This window comes from Cyanistes caeruleus, unplaced genomic scaffold, assembly GCF_971803275.1.
Source record: "Cyanistes caeruleus unplaced genomic scaffold, bCyaCae1.hap1.1 HAP1_SCAFFOLD_65, whole genome shotgun sequence".
NCBI lineage: Eukaryota > Metazoa > Chordata > Aves > Passeriformes > Paridae > Cyanistes > Cyanistes caeruleus.
This window is the reverse complement of record NW_028255884.1, coordinates 3,530,608-3,548,663: the sequence shown is the minus strand read 5'-3', so window position 1 is coordinate 3,548,663 and position 18,056 is coordinate 3,530,608. Positions and strand designations below refer to the sequence as shown.

Below are 18,056 nucleotides of genomic sequence, written 5' to 3'. Positions count from 1 at the left end.
CCCTGTGCAGGAGTCCAGACTCTGGCTCTTGGCTCAGCAGGGCAAAGTTGCCGTGTTTGGCCAGGCTCAGGGGCTGCCCGGGGAGCGCGGGGCTCGGGGCGGGGCCGAGCGGGCAACGGACAAACGGACACGGGGACAAACGGCCCCGGTGCTTCAGCTGCAGCGGCAGCGGCGGCAGCGGCGGCAGCGGCGGCAGCAGCGAAAGAAGCGATTTTATCAATTTTCTGTGTCTCCTCTCCCTCTCCCACTGTCCCTCATCTTCTCCCTGTCTCCCTTTTCCTGTGTCCCCTCCTCTTCCAGGTTCCCTCTCCCCGTGCCCACCCGGGCCATGCCCCCAGCCCGCCCCCGGCCCCGGGCGGGGCTGCCCCGGCCCCGGCCCCGTCTCCATCCCCGGCCGTCCCTCCGCGGTCTCGCCTCCGCCCAGCTCTGGCTGTGCTGGCGCTGGCGCTGCTGGGCGGGCATCATTGCCTGGGGCTGGGGCGGCATCGCTGCCCTTTGGCTTCACCTGGCCCGACCCCGACCCCAGCCCCGGCCCCGACCCCGGCCCCGGCCCCGGCCCCGGCCCCGGCCCCGGCCCCGGCCCCGGCTCCTCCCGGGGCCCGCGGAGGACACAGGCGGTGCGGCCGCTGCCGCCGCCTCCGCTGCGGCTTCCCCGGCCCGAGCTCCGCCGCTGTCGCGTTCCAATGAGGGAACGCCTGCGGGTGCCCGGCCCGGGGAGCTCGGGGAGCGCTCGGGGGCCGTTCCTGGCCCCGGGCCGAGCACTGACGGCCGCGTCTCTTCCCCAGGGAAGGCGCAGCAGGCCCTGCAGCAGCGCTACCGAGTGGGGTCACTGCTGGGGCGCGGCGGCTTTGGCAGAGTTTTTGCGGCCACTCGGCTCTCGGACGGACTCCCGGTGAGCAGAGGGGCCGGCGGCGGGCGGAGGAGGAGGAGGGGGCGGAGGAGGAGGATGGGGCTGGACACGGTGGGCGGTGAGCTGAATCCGCTGTTCCCTTTGGCTTGCAGGTGGCCATCAAAAAGGTGCCACGGAACCGCGTCCGGCACTGGGGCGAGCTGGTGAGTGAGCGGGGCCAGCGGCAGAAGCCGGGCCGTGCCGGGCGGGGATGAGCCGGGGCCCGGCAGGGTGGGAGCCGCCAGGACACCTGCAGGGAGAGCGGGCGTGGGGCCAGCGGAGGGCACAGAGCATCCCGGGCTGGCTGAGGGCTCCCCGAGCCCTGGCACGGCCTCAGCCCCACTGACGGCACCGTGCTCCTCCCGCAGCCCGACGGCACCAGCGCACCCCTGGAGATAGTGCTGCTGGACAAGGTGTCCACAGGCTTCCCCGGTGTGGTGCAGCTGCTGGAATGGTTTGAGCTCCCCAACACCATCGTGATGGTGCTGGAGCGCCCGGAGCGGTGTCAGGACCTGCGGCGTTTCATTCGGGCACGGAGGTTCCTGTCCGAGGAAGAGGCGCGGGAGCTGTTCCAGCAGGTGCTGGCGGCCGTGCGGCACTGCACCAGCTGCGGGGTCCTGCACCGAGATATCAAACCTGAGAACGTCTTGGTAGACCTGGACACCGGCGAGGCAAAACTGATTGACTTCGGCTGTGGCACCTACCTGCAGGACACAGCCTACACTCAATTTGCAGGTGAGCCCACACAGGGGTGGTGATCCTGGTCCTGGCATCTCCTGGCCCAACGTTGGTGTGGCAGCAGGGATTCTCCCTTTGGCTGCCAGTCACAGCATTGAGTCTTCAGCCAAGTTGCTTTTGAGCAGAGCTGGGTGAGGACCCATCTTCCAGCCCTGCTGGCAGCCTTTGCCTGCCACTCTGCCCAGGACTGGGGCTGGGGCTGGGGCAGCCAGCCTGACAAAACCCCCGTGGTTGGGGGTAGCAGAGAGGGGGAGCCAGAACCTGTGCACCTGCTGGTTTGGTGTGCAGGTGAGAATGGGCTTGGACTGCTCTGCTCACCTGGTTTGCCTTGGTTCAAGATATATTTTGGGCAATGCCAGCAGGGAGGATGTGGGTATGGTTTTTCCCCAGCACTGAGTGGGTATTTCCCTTTGTGTGTCATGGTCGGGCCTTGCCAGGGTTTCTGCTGCCCTCTTCCAGCAGCAGTGGCTTCTTTTCCAACCCCAAGTTTGTACCCAAGTCCCAGGTGCTGGTGAGAGGGCAGCAGGTCACCCCATGTGCCACTGGGGTAGCCCCCACATGCCCAGGGATGCTGGGGCCAGGCTCTGGGAGCAGCAGCATCCCCCTGATGAGCTCCATCCATATTCCATAGGAACACCGTCATACAGCCCCCCGGAATGGAACGACTTCGGCTGGTACCATGGCGAGGCAGCGACCGTCTGGTCCCTGGGCATCCTGCTGCACGAGATGGTCTGCGGGGAGCACCCTTTCAGGAGGGGCAGGAACATCAGATGGGGCCAGCTCCCGCTGCCACAACGGCTCTCCCAAGGTGGATCCTCATCTCTGGGCACGGGGGGAACACCAGTGTTGGGAGACAGCAGCGGGCTCGTGAGCATCCCGCTCTGGCAGCTGCTGAGGAGGTGGCACATGTCCTGCTCTCCTGCTCTCCTCCAAAACAAAGAATTGATGGGAAAGTTTAGGCCCAGCTCTGAGCACATCCAGCGTGGCCTGGGCACGAGAATAGTGGGGCAAAGCCGACAGGAGCCTTCTCCAACTGACCAGTGGTTTGTGGTTTCTCTCCCCAGACTGCCAGATTCTGATCAGGCGGTGTTTATCCCTGAACTCCTTGGACAGGCCCTCATTAGAAGACCTGTTCTGTGATCCCTGGATGCAGGATATTCATCAGCCCTAGAAGAAGGGAGAGAGCCACGGGCACAGTGATGCAGGGACCTGGTAAGTTACAGCTCTACACATGCCCTGGCAATCAGCAGCACAGAAACCCAGACTTTTTTGTCCTGCCTGTGTCACTGCACTGGGGTCATGGAATGGGAACACACAGCCCTTGTGCTGGAGCTGAGCTGCTCTGCCCAGCACTGGTGGGCACCATCTGAGCTGGTTTTGCTTGTCCTGCTTCACTGACAGCCGGGCCCTGGGCAGAACCCTGACAGCCTGGTGTCACCCCAGGGAAGAAGGAGCCCCTGGAGAAGCTGTACCAGGTGGGGCTGCTGCTGCTGCTGGAGACATGGAGGACAGCAGCAAGGATGACAACCTCTTCCTCCACCTGGCCAGGGGGAGCTGGCGATGATGGACTTTGATTCTGGCACCTTCTTCAAAGCCAGGCTCCACAGGGAATTTTCAGGTAAGTCCAGACCCAGGGGGATGCTCCCAGATTTGTGCATTGGCTGGGAACCAAAGGTTTCCCTTTCACTGGGGCAGATGCAACTGATTCCTCAGTGGCTGCCCAGCTGGTTTTTGGCAGGGCTGGGGGCGTGGGCTGGGGTGGATACGAAATGGGAGTGGGATCCTGGCCCTGCCAACAGCCCCCAGCACCCACCGTGCCCCGGGCTGGGGCTGGGGCAGCCAGCCCGACACAAACAAACCCCCATGGCAGGAGCACAGGTGGGACTCCAGAACCTGAGCACGGCTGCTTTGCTGTGCAGGCAAGGAAGGGCTTGGGCTGCTCCACTCCCCTGCTTTGCTTTGGGATCACCGTGATTTTGGGGGACAGTGCCGGGGAAAGGGAGAAAGCATGGGCTTCCCTCACCCATGGGTGGGTTTTTCCCCAGAATGTAGGGGTTGGGCCTTCCTCAAGCTCCTGACAGACATAAGATTTTTTTACCATTTTTCGTTTCCCCTTTTTGTCTGTAACCTATTTTCATTAATTTGTTGTTTGTTTTTCTAAAGGAAGCGTTCTAGGTGGGGTCCAGTCTGGATCAGGAAGTGCTTGGGACCAGCTGTGGCGTGGATGGGCCGTGCCCTTGGAGAAGACTGAGGACATGGTTTGGGACCAGCTTTTCTTGTGGCAGCGGATGGTGTGAGGTGGGTCCTCATCTCCTTGGCATGGGTGGGACAAGAGCTTTTGGGAGATGGCAGCGGGCACAGGAGCATCCCGCTCTGGGCAGCTGCTGAGGGGCTGGATCTGCCGTGGCTGGCTGCAGGCTGGGCACATGTCCTGCCCTCCTGCTCTGCTCCCCAAGGCAGCAGTGATGGGCAGCTTTGGGCCCAGCTCTGAGCACGGCCAGCATGGCCTGAGCACCGCGGCTGGCTGGGACAAGGGGACAGGAGCCTTCAGCTGACGGGCGGTTTCTGCTTTCTCTCCTTGCAGCCGGGCTCTGCGGATGCTGAGGCTGCTCTGGGCTCTGCCAGGGCTCTGCTGGGCTCAGCACCGGGCCGGGATCAGCCAAAGAAGAAACGCTGTGACCTGCAGCAGAGACTTGAGCGTTTTGGCAATGCAGCTCAAGTCTGCACAGTGTCCACCTCCAAGGGAAAACATGACACCCCCCAAAAATTAAACTTGTTCCATAACTTCTGAAATGAAATTCACCTGGGATGATTCCAAATGACATTTTTCATCTTGCTCAAGCTGTAGCTCAGCCCTTCTCTGAACAGTTGTGTCCCCACACCTGCCTTTTACTTCACAACTGCTCCCTCCTTTCCCCCAGTGAGTTCCCAGCCCATCACAGTCTCCATCACACTGCAGCCTTCCTTGATGCCCCTCTCCACAAGGAAGGCCAAGCCCCAGCCTCAGGGACTCATCCTGTCCCTGGCTGAAGAGCAGCAATGTCTGTCTGTGCCAGGGCCTCTTGGATGTCTCTGTATCCATGGACAGAAGGGTCTGTCTGTGCCAGGGGCTCTTGGATGTCTCTGTATCCATGGACAGAAGGGTCTGTCTGTGCCAGGGGCTCTTGGATGTCTCTGTATCCATGGACAGAAGGGTCTGTCTGTGCCAGGGGCTCTTGGATGTCTCTGTATCCATGGACAGAAGCTCTGTCCTTGCAAAGGTTTCCATAATATCTTTGTACCCATGAGTATGGAATGAACACAGAGAGTGAAAGTGTCAGTCACGTTGTTTGCACACTCCTTCCTTTCCATCCAAGACACATCCATGCACACCCCCACGTACAGATACATTAAAAGGATAGGGATGGATAGAGATTTCCCACAGAGCTCTCACTTTGGCATAACTCACCTTGTTAGCCATGGCCAGGGCATTTTTTTCCCAGCTCTGTGTGAGTAGGTGTCCAAGAGCTGAAGGGAACAGCATTTAGAAGCAGTTTCAGGATTTCTAGGCAGGAAAGGGAGCTGACAACCATCCACATAACTCACCATATTCGTCAGGATGGGCTGCTGGTTCTTTAGGAATATGGCACAGTGGAGACACGAGACTTGGGATAATCCCAGCTCTCTGTGGATCTGTGCAAAGGTGGAGCAGCAGAAACACCTTGTGTCTTCTTTGGGGACACAAGGTCCAAGGAGCTGGGGTGGCAGAGCGTGACCTGGGCTGGTGGCAGGTGAAGTCCCATTTCATGACATCCCGGAGTGGCACAGGACAAAGCTCCAAGCAGCCACAGCCCCACTGAGGAAGTCCTTGGAGTGCTGCACATCCCATAGGAAAAGCTGCATTCCCTCAGTCCATTGGCATTTATCACTTCCATTTGCAACACTTTAGGTCCAAGTTTCAAACTGCAAAATTTTTACACTCAAGACACAGTCATGAAGAACATGTATTTCAATTTCCTATTCCTTTAACTGCAGTGTAAAATATCTCTATATTGGAAAACATCCATAAAATCTCTAAAGGAAGGCAGCTAATGCATCCTTTCCACGTGTACAAACAAAGTTACTAAAATCAAACCTGAGCTCTCTTTTTCAAAAGATCAATTACCTCTTTCTTACTCTAGTGTTATAGAAGATTTTTCACTACACATTTGGGGGTAATTTTATATCTTTCATTTCTTTTTTATGTTTTCTTTTTTGTTTTTTTGGTTTGGTTTGGTTTGGTTTGGTTTTGGTTTGTTTGGTTTTTTTTACCGAAAACAAGTCCTAGAAAAGGCACGTCCTTTGCTCCTGGTTCCCGTGTGGAGCAGCTCCCTTCCCGCTGGCTGAGCTGCTCAGGCAGAGCCCGGCAGCTCCTGGCCCTGCAGGGCTGAGGCTTTTCCCCGTTGCTGGGCACAGACTGATGGAGCAGCACTGCTGAACACGGGCACACGCAGAGGGAGCAGAGCAGCTGCCTTTGCCCACCTGAAGCTCCAAGGCCAAACTCTGAGCAGGCACGGCTGCAAGAGACTCGCAGGCTCCCTGTTGGCTCTGCTGCCCCACTTGTGCCCGGCCCAGCTCTGCGGGAGGCAGAGGGAGAACAAGGGGCAGCTCCCTCCCAGCCCCAGCCCAGGGACCCCTCCAGCCCCGGGCCTTGGGCCACTGTCAGCACCCGCAGCTCCAGCCACCGCTTCTGCTGGCACTGACAGCAACAACCAAACTGGGGCTGGTCCCCAGGGAGCAGCAGCAGTGCCTGGATCTGATCCCTCAGCCTGGGGCAGCCCCCTGGGGGAACAGAGGGCACAGCAAGAGGGACAAAACCAGGCAGGGGCAGAGACTGGGAAGAGCCAGAGCTGGGAGCAGCAACAGCTGCTTCATTGCACTCCTGGAGAAAGCTCTTGGCTGGCTCAAAGCACTGAAAGGTGTGAAAGGCAGAGAGGAGGCCACACCAAACAATGCTCCTGTTTTCACACCCTCCTGTAACAAATGGAAATGATTCGTGCTAACTAAAGTGTAACTATTTGGAAAGTTATTATTAGAAGCAATCAAGGGAATTGGTGTTACAAGGCAGATGTACCCCTCTACAGATGTTACATGTTAAAATTAAGATACAGGATGTAGTTTTGAGATAAGAAATGCCCTAAGACAAAATCAACCTTGAGATGGATAACGTTGGAATGACTGAAAATTATAAAATATAAGACTAATTAGTGGAGCACAATGCTCACTTACATAACACAACACTTAGTACACACACACAGCCTGTAAGGTTATCCAGAGGACAATGAGGATGAGTGTAAGCCTTCAACCAAAAGACCACCAAAAGAAGACTGAAGACCCCCTAGCAACAAGTAAAGCATGCACCATGAAGAACAGTGATGTAAAACTAAAGAATCAGAAATAAGATGAGACTTACTGGAAACATGAATGAATATGTATAAGTATACAGTATATAAGTTTACTTTGAATTGCTTTATTTCATAAGTAAGGGGCTTGAGAAGCCCTCTCCATACCCCGGTCAGTTTTGCTTATGCTTTAATCATAATTACTGGCAAGCTATATTCATATATTTATTCATACATATATATACATATATATATATATATATGAATATATTCACTAAATTGTACTCTTTTACTAAATTGTATTCCTTCTATATCAAATTGCTATTCAATCCACTAAATTGTATTCTTTTATTAAATTGTTTTCTTGTATTCAGTTCACTAAATGGTATAATTTTTTTCTTGTTATTACACTGCTGTTAACTCAATAGCCCTAGTCGTCCAAATTTCAATTTCATTTATGACACTGCCCTTGGGTGAGTTACAGCCACAGCGAGAGGGAGGAGGAGATGATCCCACCCATGGCTGCTGCTGGCTCCAGACATTTGCTGAGATAAAGCTGAGCCAGAGCTTCAGCATCTCCCCCAAAATCACAGAATGACAGAATGCCTTGGCTTGGAAGAGACCTTAAAGTTCATCTCATTCCACCCCCTGCCATGGCAGGGACACCTTCCACTATCCCAGGCTGCTCCAAGCCCCATCCAACCTGGCCTTGGACACTTCCAGGGATCCAGGGGCAGCCACAGCTTCTGTGGGCAAGCTCTGATCTCTGCCCAGGTGAGCAGGGACAGGAGCCGAGGGAACGGCTGGAGCTGGGCCAGGGCAGGGCTGGGCTGGAGATGAGCAAAAGCTTCTTCCCCCCCAGGGGGCTGGGGCAGTGCCCAGGCTCCCCAGGGAATGGGCACGGCCCCGAGGCTGCCGCAGCTCCAGGAGCCTTTGGCCAGCGCTGCCAGGGATGCACAGGCTGCGATTGTTGGGGTGTCTGTGCAGGGCCGGGGGCTGCACTCCATGATCCCAATGGGTCCCAGATGCCAGCTCAGCCCCTTGTGCAACTCTCAGCCTTGGGCTCAGCCTTTGTGTCCCCTGGAGGCGCTGGCAGAGCTGATGGGGTGGGGCAGGAGCGGGGCAGCCCCAGCGTTCCCCTGGCAGTGACAGCACAGCCGGGCCAGCAGCCCCAGCGTTCCCCTGGCAGTGACAGCACAGCCGGGCCAGCAGCCCCAGCGTTCCCCTGGCAGTGACAGCACAGCCGGGCCAGCAGCCCCAGCGTTCCCCTGGCAGTGACAGCACAGCCGGGCCAGCAGCCCCAGCGTTCCCCTGGCAGTGACAGCACAGCCGGGCCAGCAGCCCCAGCGTTCCCTCCCTGGAGACGCTCCAAGGGAAGCGGCCAGAGCCGCGTCCAGTCAGCGGAACTGAGCGGCCACTGAGCACCCCCGGCCTGGGCTGCTGTGGATTCCTCTGCACACAGCTCGGGGAAGGTGCCCTTGGCCACCCCCACAGTGCCACAGACAAGTGTCACACACAGTTACAGAGCTCTGCACACAGCTCACAGGGGGAGATAATTTTAAAAAAAAACCAACAAAAAAACCACCAGGAGAAAGAGAACTCCTACCTGACAGAGGTGTTCCACCCTTCAGCTGAGACACCTGCATGCACACAAGACCTGGGGCTTTAAAAATGAGGCTTCATAGGCAGATTTGCAGGAAAAACGGGTTTAGGACAGGCTATCAGCAGAACTGTTCTTAGCTGGGTGAAAAAGGCCCCTTTGGCAGCTGCAGGGCCATTGAAAATGCAGATCCTCAGGCCATGGGGGAGAAAAGGGCTCTGAATTCCCCTCCCCTGACACACAAACCCTGCTCCCAGGCTGCTCCCCACACAGGATTCTACTGGAGGACTGTGGAAGGCTGAGAGTTGTCTCTGGCTTCTCCATGTTCCCTGTCCTAAAGCTGCCTGGGAGAAGAAATTTAGGGTCAACTCCACTGGCACAATCCCTCCTGGCCCAGGGCACAGCCCCAGGAAGGTCTTTGCTCCTCTCTCGGCCCTCCCTGAGGAGGCTGGCAGGGCTGGCAGGTTTATGGCATTTGTCCTTGCTGCCCCTCACATCCCACTGCCCCACAAAGAGCCCCGAGCCACCCGTGAGGGACAGGCCCTGCTGGGCCAGGCCTGGGCTCAGGGCTTGGCCTTTCTGCTTCCTCCAACCCAGCCAGGGCTGGCTCAGCATTGCAGTTCCTGTGCTGTGCCCCAAGCTCGCTCGGGCCCTGCTGGAAAGGGACCTGAGGTACCTCCATCCCCTCGGGCAGTGCATGGGAGAAAACAACAAACTTCTCAGGAGGATGGGAACAAACTTGCAGCTGCAAACTTTAGAGAGTGAGGTACTCGGGAAATCATAAAGCTGCATGCAATTAGAGGAAATCACTTCACTAAGCACTGACTGAGCCAACTCGCCCAACCCATCCAACTTCAAGCTATCCAGATTTTGAAAACTGGAAGTCAGGAGAAAAGAGAGGGACAGAGATCCACAGTCAGCCTTGGATCCAGCGCCATCTCAGCTGCTGTGAGCTCCAGGGCCGTGGCACATGTCAGTGTCACACCCGTGTCACAGCCTCACCTGCTCTGCTCCCTCTCCCAGCTGGGGTTTTTGGGGTGCCAGGGGCTTGGCAGCCACTTTGGGGCTGGAGCAGAGGCTGCAGTGGCTGGGCTGGGGCAGTGACCGCCCCACACAGGCAGAACTTGCTCTGCCCCCAAACACACCCTGGAGATGTCTGGGGCCATTCATCATTTCTCTGCTCTCCAGCGCTGAGGCAACGCACTCTGGCTACAGCTCTGAGCTTGTGCCCATGGCAACCAGCCCTGGCAATGGGGCTCCATGGAGCTGCTCTCAGGAGCACCCCAAGAGCTGGGGAGTGCCCCAAAAGCGCCTCAGAAATGTGAGATACCTTAAAATCTCTTTGGGAACATCCAAATATCCAAAACTCACTAATGGGTTTCCCCTCCATTCATCATCCCCAAACTTTGGCTGTCTCATTGCAGACCCCACCCCACCTCCCCAATCCCAACCCCAATCCATCCCATCCCTGCTGGACATCAAGACCCCCTTCCCAAGCTCGATTTCCCCCATTTCACACCTCCCAAACTCCATCCCACCTATCCTGCCCCACCCATTGCCCATCTCACCCCTCCTGATCTGCATCCCACTTCACCCAATCCCCTTCCAACCCCATTCCACCTGATGCCTTCAGAAGGCTGACCTAGAACAGAGGCTGCACAGAGTTAAGAATAAAGTTTATTAAAAGGCCTTAAAGGATACACCTTGGGCAGTACAAGAACCTGTACTTGTAGCCAGGGCTACACCCAGGATGGACCAAAAATGGTCACAAAAATGAACAACTGATCACAAAGTCCCACATTTTTAGAAGTTTAGGTCCATCTGCATATTTGGGTTCATTGTCCTATTACAGCTTCAGATGATGAAGTCCCATCCTTCTTGTTTTCTCTCTTCAGTCCACCCTTGTTTATGCTTTTGGGCTTGGAACTTGTAATGACTGTCCTTGGTATCAAGCTAGAAAAGGAATTGTTTTGTCTACCTGTTGCAGTTTAAGGCCTGGTGATCTGAAGATTTCGGGATGTAACGGAAAGTTAGCAAAAACCCCTCTCTGTTAGGATAGTAAAACCTTCTGTAATTAGCAAATAGCACTCAAGTGTAACATAAGCAGATGGGAGTAACACAATGACCCTAGGTTATAAAAGGTCAAATTCTCCTGCAATAAACGCCATTGCTTCGCCATCCATCACATTGATGTCTTGTGGGTAGATTGGCCAGGGTGGCCATGGGGGGAGGCCACGGTGCTGGCTCCTGAATTGGGGTGTTTGCCTTGCTTGGAAAACCTACACTACCTACTCTGTGAAGAGAGCTCAGTGACACCTAATGTGAAGTTCAAAACTACAAACCTAGGCAGTGATATGACATGAAAGATATGAAAGCTAAAATTTAAGGCAACACACCCTGAGGGGCTGCGGAATCCAGTCATTTTGGGTGGGATTGAGTAGATTTCAGTGGCACTGAGCGGTTTTGAGGTGACAGATCGAACCCTCTCGTCTCCTTGAGTGCCAAGAAATGGAGACAACTCCACCAAATAACCCCACAACCCCTGAATACTCCCAAGTATCTCCCAGATTCCCTTGAAGCACCAGTAAATGTGAGGTTTTAGATGCCTTTGATGAATTTGTAGACATTTATTCCAATTTTGTCTGTTTTAAAGAGATGAAGATGAATCAAAAGATAGAACCAAACCAGAATGACCACCAGCCCAGTGTGTTGCCAACACAGATCACTGGGAACGTGGGTCATCAGAGCTCTGCCCAACGTGGGTCCTCTGGTGGGGGATGGAGCTGGAGCAGTGCACAAAGCTCTTCCTGCACTTGGGGCACTCGCAGGGCTTCCCTTACCGGTGCCTCTGTTGGTGCTGGGTCAAGTTAGAGCTGTGGCTGAAGCTCTTCCCACACTGGGGACACTCATAGGGCCTCTCCCCAGTGTGGATGCGCCGGTGGGTGATGAGGTGGGAGTTGTGCTTGAAGCCCTTCCTGCACTCAGGGCAGCGGAAGGGCCTCTCATCCGTGTGAATCCGCTGGTGCACGAGGAGATGGGAGCTGGTCTGAAACCTCTTCCCACACTCAGGACACTCACAGGGCCTCTCCCCAGTGTGGATCATCTGGTGGATGGTCAGCTGGGACCTCCGGCTGAAGGTCATCCCACATTCCCCACACTTGTAGGGCCTCTCCCCAGTGTGGATGCGCCGGTGGGTGATGAGGTGGGAGTTTTGCTTGAAGCCCTCCCCACAGTCAGGGCAGCGGAAGGGCCTCTCATCCATGTGAATCCGCTGGTGCACGAGGAGATTGGAGCTGGTCTGAAACCTCTTCCCACACTCAGGACACTCGTAGGGCCTCTCCCCAGTGTGGATGCGCTGGTGGATGATGAGTTCAGAGTTGCAGCTGAAGCCCTTCCCACATTCCCCACACTTGTAGGCCCATTCCCCAGTGTGGATCATCTGATGGCAGATCAGTTTGTTGCTCAACCTGAAGCTCTTCCCACACTCCAAGCACTTGTAGGGCTTCTCCCCATCCTGAAGCTGCTCATGGACCACCAGCTCAGAGCCCTGGCTGGATCTCCGGCCGCCTTCCCGGCACAGGGTGGGTCTTTCCTCCTCAGAGCACCCTGGGATGGGTTTGGAGCCCCTCCTCCTGTGGGATCTCTGGGGATTTTCCTCCCTGTTGGATTCCTGAGCCATGGAGCTGCTCAAAACGGCCTCTTCCACGAGGTTCTGCCGTGGGGATTTGTCCTCCCTGGTCTCCATCCTCAGCTCCTTGTCTGGGGGAGGAAGGACAAGGAGAGGATGGGATTTGCCTCCGTGCCAGAGGGAAGGGGAAGGAGATCCCCCCAGTGCGTCCCCGGCAGGACGGCGTCGGCAGCGGGGTTGTCCTGCAGCCGGGGGCCAGGCTGGGCTGGGAGATGGAGCTGGAGAGAGGAGGAAAGGGGCACTGACTTCCTGCTCACCTGCCTGGGTGTCCTGGGGCATCTTCCTCTTCCTCACAGCAGCCTCCTTCTCCATCTGGACAAGGTTTGGGAATGGGAAATCCTGGTATGAGGAAAAATACAGTTCATGAGCACATTGGATTCGGGGGTTCCTCCTGCCCAAGTTCATCTTTAGAAATCACAAGCTATCCATAAAAACCTCCCAAACACCAAGATTCAGCCCTGAAAATGCCTCCCAGGAATTCCCCATCTCTGGTCTCTCCCCTTGGTGTTCAGAGGTTCCCCCCGTCCCAGCTGCTGGGGGTCACGCTTGTATTGGGGGTCCCCTGTCTGCTCAGTCCCTGCCTTCCCCAGGCTGCTGGGAGTGCCAGGAATCTGAAAAGCTCCCCCCATTTCTATCTCCCCACTTAGGGATGCTGGGACCCCCCAGTGTCCCCCCAAGGGGCATTTTCCTCTCAGCTTTGCAGTCATTAAGTCGCAAATATCCCCTCCCAAAAAACCCAACCCAGGGACCCCCCAGGACATCTGGGCTGAGCTCCCCTTCCCTGGTCACCTGTGGGATGGGGGGTGATGATCCCACAGGTGGGGGACTGTAAATTCAGGGAGTTCTTGACCTCTTGGTTCCTTCTCCTTTCCCTGATCCTTCTTTGTCCCTCCTCTTCCTGTTGAAGTTCATTTAAACAATTATGGTCTGTCCCAGGGGAAGAACTCACCCTTGGTGTTGTATAAGGTCAGTCCCTACCTACCCTCCCTTTTCTTTTCCCTATCCCATTGGCTGTAACCCCCCTGTATCCCCTGGCCACCCCCTCCCCCAAGTTTAAGAGACAGCACCCGAGGAATCTCAGCCTCTTTCTTGCCCCGGGCGATGCACATACAATGAACCCAGGACCACGTCTCTAAAGTCTGACCTTTCTTTGTCTAAAATACCTTAGGTCCATGTTGGATATATTTTGAGACCCCTTCCCACCCGTGTTCTGTGAAGGGCGGACACATCCCCATGGGGGACAAGAATGAAGGGGTTTGTGGAGTATTTACAACATCTTCCTCCCTCTCCTCTCCTTCCATCCCTTCTTCTCCTCCCTATCGCCAGCTCCTTCTCCTGCTTCTATCCCTTCTCCCTCTCCTTCTTCATCCCTCCTCTTCCATCCCTCCTCCTCCTCCCCCAGGAGCAGTGACACCCTCGGTGCCCCGTTCCCAAACCCCTCACAGCCCACGGCAGGAGCGGGGATGGAGCCGGGACAGGTCGGGATGGGCAGCGCGGGGCTCTCCGCTGCTCCCACCCGCTGGGGACGGGGGGAACCCGGCCCGGGGAAAAGGAGAGGGAAACTGGGAAAATTGGGGGCTGCAGATCCAACCTGGGGCTGGCTGGGGACCCTGGCTGGGGACTGCCAGCCCTTGGGGCTCCTCTGGGGAGATGTGGGAGGGGGGAACGCAGAGAGGGCTGGGGGATCCCAGGAGTGGCAGCACTGGCAGGGACTGGTTTGGACTGGGGTAACTGGAACCATGCTGGGGTAACTGGGAATGACTGGGAATGAGCAGAAGCATGCTGAGGGCAGCTGGGATATACTGGGAGTGTCTGTGACCATACTGGGAACAGCTGGAACCACACTGGGAGAAACTGGGAGTGAGTGGGACCGTGCTGAGATGGGCTGGGACTATTCCAGGGACAACTGGGATCACACTGGTAGGAACTGGGAAGAATTGCAACTATTCTGGGATCATACTCAACTGGGATCATACTGGGATCACAGTGGGAGCAGCTGGGTCCATGCTGGCTGAGACTGGGATCCCACTGAGGGTGACTGGAATCATACTGGGATTGACTGGGAGTGGCTGGGAACAACTGGAATCATGCTGAGAGCAACTGGGAGGAGCTGGGAATGACTGGGAGCGTGCTGGGGCTGACTGGGATATACTGGGAGAGACAGGGAGTCCCAGGGATCACACTGGAGGCTACTGGGGTCACACTGGCACTGCCAGGGAGCAACTGGGGGCCACTGGCCTCATACTGGGAGTGACTGGGATTAGACTGGGAGTGACTGGGATCAGACTGGGAGTGACTGGGATCAGACTGGGAGTGACTGGGATCAGACTGGGAGTTACTGCGATCATGCTGGGAGTGTGCAAGAAGCTGGAAAATTGGGGAAAAATGGGAAAAAAACAAGGATAAATTCAATGAAAATGGAAGGGAAAATTCAGGGAAAAAACCAGAAAAATATCAGGGTGAAATTCAAAAGCATCAGGGAAAAATCAGGAAAAAATTGGGAAAAATTTGGGAAAAATGGGAAAATTTGAAAAAATTTGGGGAAAACCAGGAAAAATTTGGGGGAAAAAAGAGAACACTCAAGGAAAAAATGGGAAAAAATTAGGGAAAAAAGTCAGGAAAAGAAAGTGGAAAAAAATCTGGGAAAAATCAGAAAAAATGGGAAAAATCAGGAAAAAATAGGAAAAGAAGGAAAAATCATGAAAACCAGGGAAATTTCCAAAGAATATTGGGGAAATCAGAAAAAAAAACTGGGAAAGAACTTGGAAAAATTGGGGAAAATCCATAAAAGAAAGAGGAATAAAATCTAGAAAGAAATAGGAAAAATCTCAGGAAAAATCAGGTAAAAACTAGGAAAATTTGAGAAGAAATTGGGAAAAAGCTAGAAACAAATTGGGAAAGGAAAAGAGAAGAATCAGGAAAAATGGGAAATACATGAAAAAAATTGAGAAAAATTGTGAGAAATCAGGGAAAATATCAGGAAAAGAAGGCCAAAAAGACCCTGGGAAAAATCAGGAAAAATCACAAAAAATTGGGAAAAATATTGGAAAAATGAAGGAAAACCCAAAAATATTTGAGAGAAAAACTTGCAAAAAATCTGGAAAATAATTGGGAAAAAATCAGAGAAAAAAATGTGGAAAAAAAGGAAAATCACAGGAAAATCAGGGAAATGAACCAGAAACGGATAAAAAGATCTGGAAAATTCAGAAAAAAAAAATGAAAAAAAATCAGGAAAGAATTGAGGAAAACCTGAAAAATCAGGGAAAGGATAAGGGAAAAATCTGGAAAAAAATGGGAAAAAAAGGAAAAAACACAAAAATCAAGGAAAAGTTTGAGAAAAAAAATGGGAAAAAATCAGAAAAAAAACCCAGGAAAATAAAAAAATTATGAAAATATTATAAAAAAAAATCAGGAAAAATCAGGAAAAAAAGGGGAAAATCAGGAAAAATATTGAAAAAATTGGGTAAAATCAAGAAAAAAGAGGGAAGAAACCTGGAAAAAATCAGGAAAAATCAGTAAAAGAATTAGGAAATACAGGGAAAAATCAGGGACAAATTGTGAAAAAAAATGGGGAACAACCAGGAATAAATTGCAAAAAGAAGAGGGAAAAGTTAGGAAAAAATGAGAGAAAATCAAGAAAAAAAATTAGGAAAAATTGGGAAAAAACAGGGAAAAATTAGAAAAAGAAAGAGGAAGAAGACTGGGAAAAAACTGGGAAAAATCAAGGAAAAAAATCAAGGAAAAAATGAGGAAAAGAAAATGAGAAATAAAACTGGAAAAATGGGAAAAAAATTGGGAAAAAAACATGAAATATCAAGAAAACAAACAGGAAAAAATCAGGAAAAATTAGGAAAAAAAAGGAGAAATATTGGGACAAATCAGAGGAAAAAAATCAGAAAAAAAAATGAAAAAAAAAAAGTGGGAAAATCAGGAAAAGAAAATGGGTAAAACAGGGGAAAAAATCGGGGAAAAAATGGGAAAAAACCAAAAAATTATGTAAAAATTGGAGAAAAAGTTGGGAAAAAGACAGAAAATTTTGGGAAAAGAAGAGGAAAAAATCAGGAAAAACAGAAAAATCAGGAAAAAAATGTGGAAAAAACTGGGAAAAATTCAGGGGAAAATTAGAAAAAATTAGGAAAAAATAAGAAAAAAAAAAAGAGAGAAAAAAATTGAGGAAAATCAGGAAGAAAGCCAGAATTCATTCCCCCTATCCCATTTTTCCATGGAATTTTGGGAATTACCTATGTGGGAGGTTGTAGAAGAATTTCCATACCTGGGAATCCATGGTCTAGGGAAAGGTGGAATTGCGGATGAGCTGCTCCAGGTTTTTGGGAAGATTGATGGCCTGGTCCTATTCCAGCTTCCAGAATGTTCGGATGAATCCCACTCCTTCCAGCTGGAAATCATGGAAAAATCATGGAAAAAATCATGGAAAACTCACGGGAAAGCTGTGATTCAAATTCATGGAGTTTTGCCCCCAAAGCACCTTTTTTTCCTGCCAAAATTTCTATTTTTTCCCCCCACCAAAATATTAATTTTTGGGATAATTAAATGGGGAAGATTAAGGGGAAATAGGGAAAAATAGGATGGAAATGAAGGAAAAATGGCAAAAGTTGGGGAAACTGGAAAAAAATGAGGGAAAAGAGAGAAAAATGGGAGGAAAAATTGGGAAAATATGGAGGAAAACAAAGTGAAAAATGGCAAAAAAAAATTGAGGAAAAATGGGATAAAAATAGGCTAAAATGGGATGGAAATGGGGAAAAAAATGGGAAAAATGGGAGAAAAAATACACGAAAATAAGGATAAAATTGTGGAAAAATGAGATAAAACTGGGATAAAAACAGAGAAAAAATGTGGGAAACTAGGAGAAAAATGGAGGAAATGGGGAATAAAAATGGTAAAAATAAAGCAAAAATGGGAGAAAAATGGAAGAAAATGGGGATAATAGGAGAGAACATGGGGGAAAAAATGTAAAATGGAGCAAAAACAGGGTAAAATGGGGAAATGGATAAATACAAATTAAAAATGGGAAAAATTTGGAAAAAATAGGAAAACATGACGGGAAATTTTGAGTAAAAATGGAGGAAAAATTAGAAAAAATGTGAAAAAATTGGGAAAAATTTGAGGAAAAATAAGATAAAATAAGGGGAAAATGCAGGAAAAAATTAGAAAAAATGGGGAAAATGGGGAAAAATTGGGATAAAAATAAGGAAAATTTAGGATAAAATGGATAAAAATGTGGGAAAATTGGATAAAATTGCTGGAAAATGGAGCAAAAATGGGGGGGGAAATGGAGATAATATTGTACTGTAATAGAGAATGACTGGGAGTGATTTGGCTCATCCTGGTGCCAAGGAAACTGGAGCCACACGGGGGAGCAACTGCGCTCATGCTGGGAGCAGCCACTGCCGGCACCGGGAGCCCCGAACCCCTTTCCCGGCCATGCCGCCCCTCCAGCCCCAGCACCCCCCGCCGGGGTCCCGGCAATCTTAGGGGTCCCCCCCCCATCTCGGTGTCCCCACTTAGCGGCTCTGGGGCTCTCCTCTCTCTGAGGTCCCGCTCAGGGAAGCCGCGGCTCTCCCGGGGCTCCCCAAAACCGGGGTCCCCCCGCCCCCGCCCGGTCCCCACCTGGCACCGGCAGAGCTTGGGGGGCCCGGCCCGGGAAGCCCAAACATCCCCCCCAAAAACCCCAAAGCCAGGGAGCCCCGGGGTATTTGGGGCGAGCTCCCCCTCCCCGGGCACCTGCGGGATGGGGGGCGATGGTCCCGAAGGAGCTGCAGA

General features: G+C 52.6%; 2 protein-coding genes and 1 long non-coding RNA gene across 4 annotated transcripts in view; 2 read left to right on the top strand and 1 right to left on the bottom strand.

The window, feature by feature from the left end:
* The window catches only part of LOC111944285 (uncharacterized), a 211,548-nt gene that overhangs the window by 70,767 nt on the left and 122,725 nt on the right, over positions 1-18,056 (top strand). The gene's annotated exons all lie outside the window — the stretch shown is intronic.
* Positions 2,264-3,919, top strand: LOC147647209 (uncharacterized). Its single transcript, XR_015281648.1, has 4 exons — positions 2,264-2,435; positions 2,692-2,839; positions 3,029-3,245; positions 3,791-3,919. It is a non-coding gene; the product is annotated as an uncharacterized LOC147647209 (long non-coding RNA).
* On the bottom strand, positions 10,246-16,806 carry LOC147647208 (uncharacterized). Of its 2 annotated transcripts, XM_086872590.1 has the most exons (3): positions 13,065-14,514; positions 12,533-12,614; positions 10,246-12,346 (listed from the first exon to the last, which is right to left on the bottom strand). In XM_086872590.1, exons 2-3 carry the CDS (start codon positions 12,585-12,587, stop codon positions 11,424-11,426), a joined length of 978 nt encoding a protein of 325 aa, XP_086728716.1. In that variant the 5' UTR covers positions 12,588-12,614; positions 13,065-14,514; the 3' UTR covers positions 10,246-11,423. The 2 variants fall into 2 exon arrangements, with proteins under 2 accessions (XP_086728716.1, XP_086728717.1); XM_086872591.1 differs by having other exon boundaries at positions 12,533-16,806.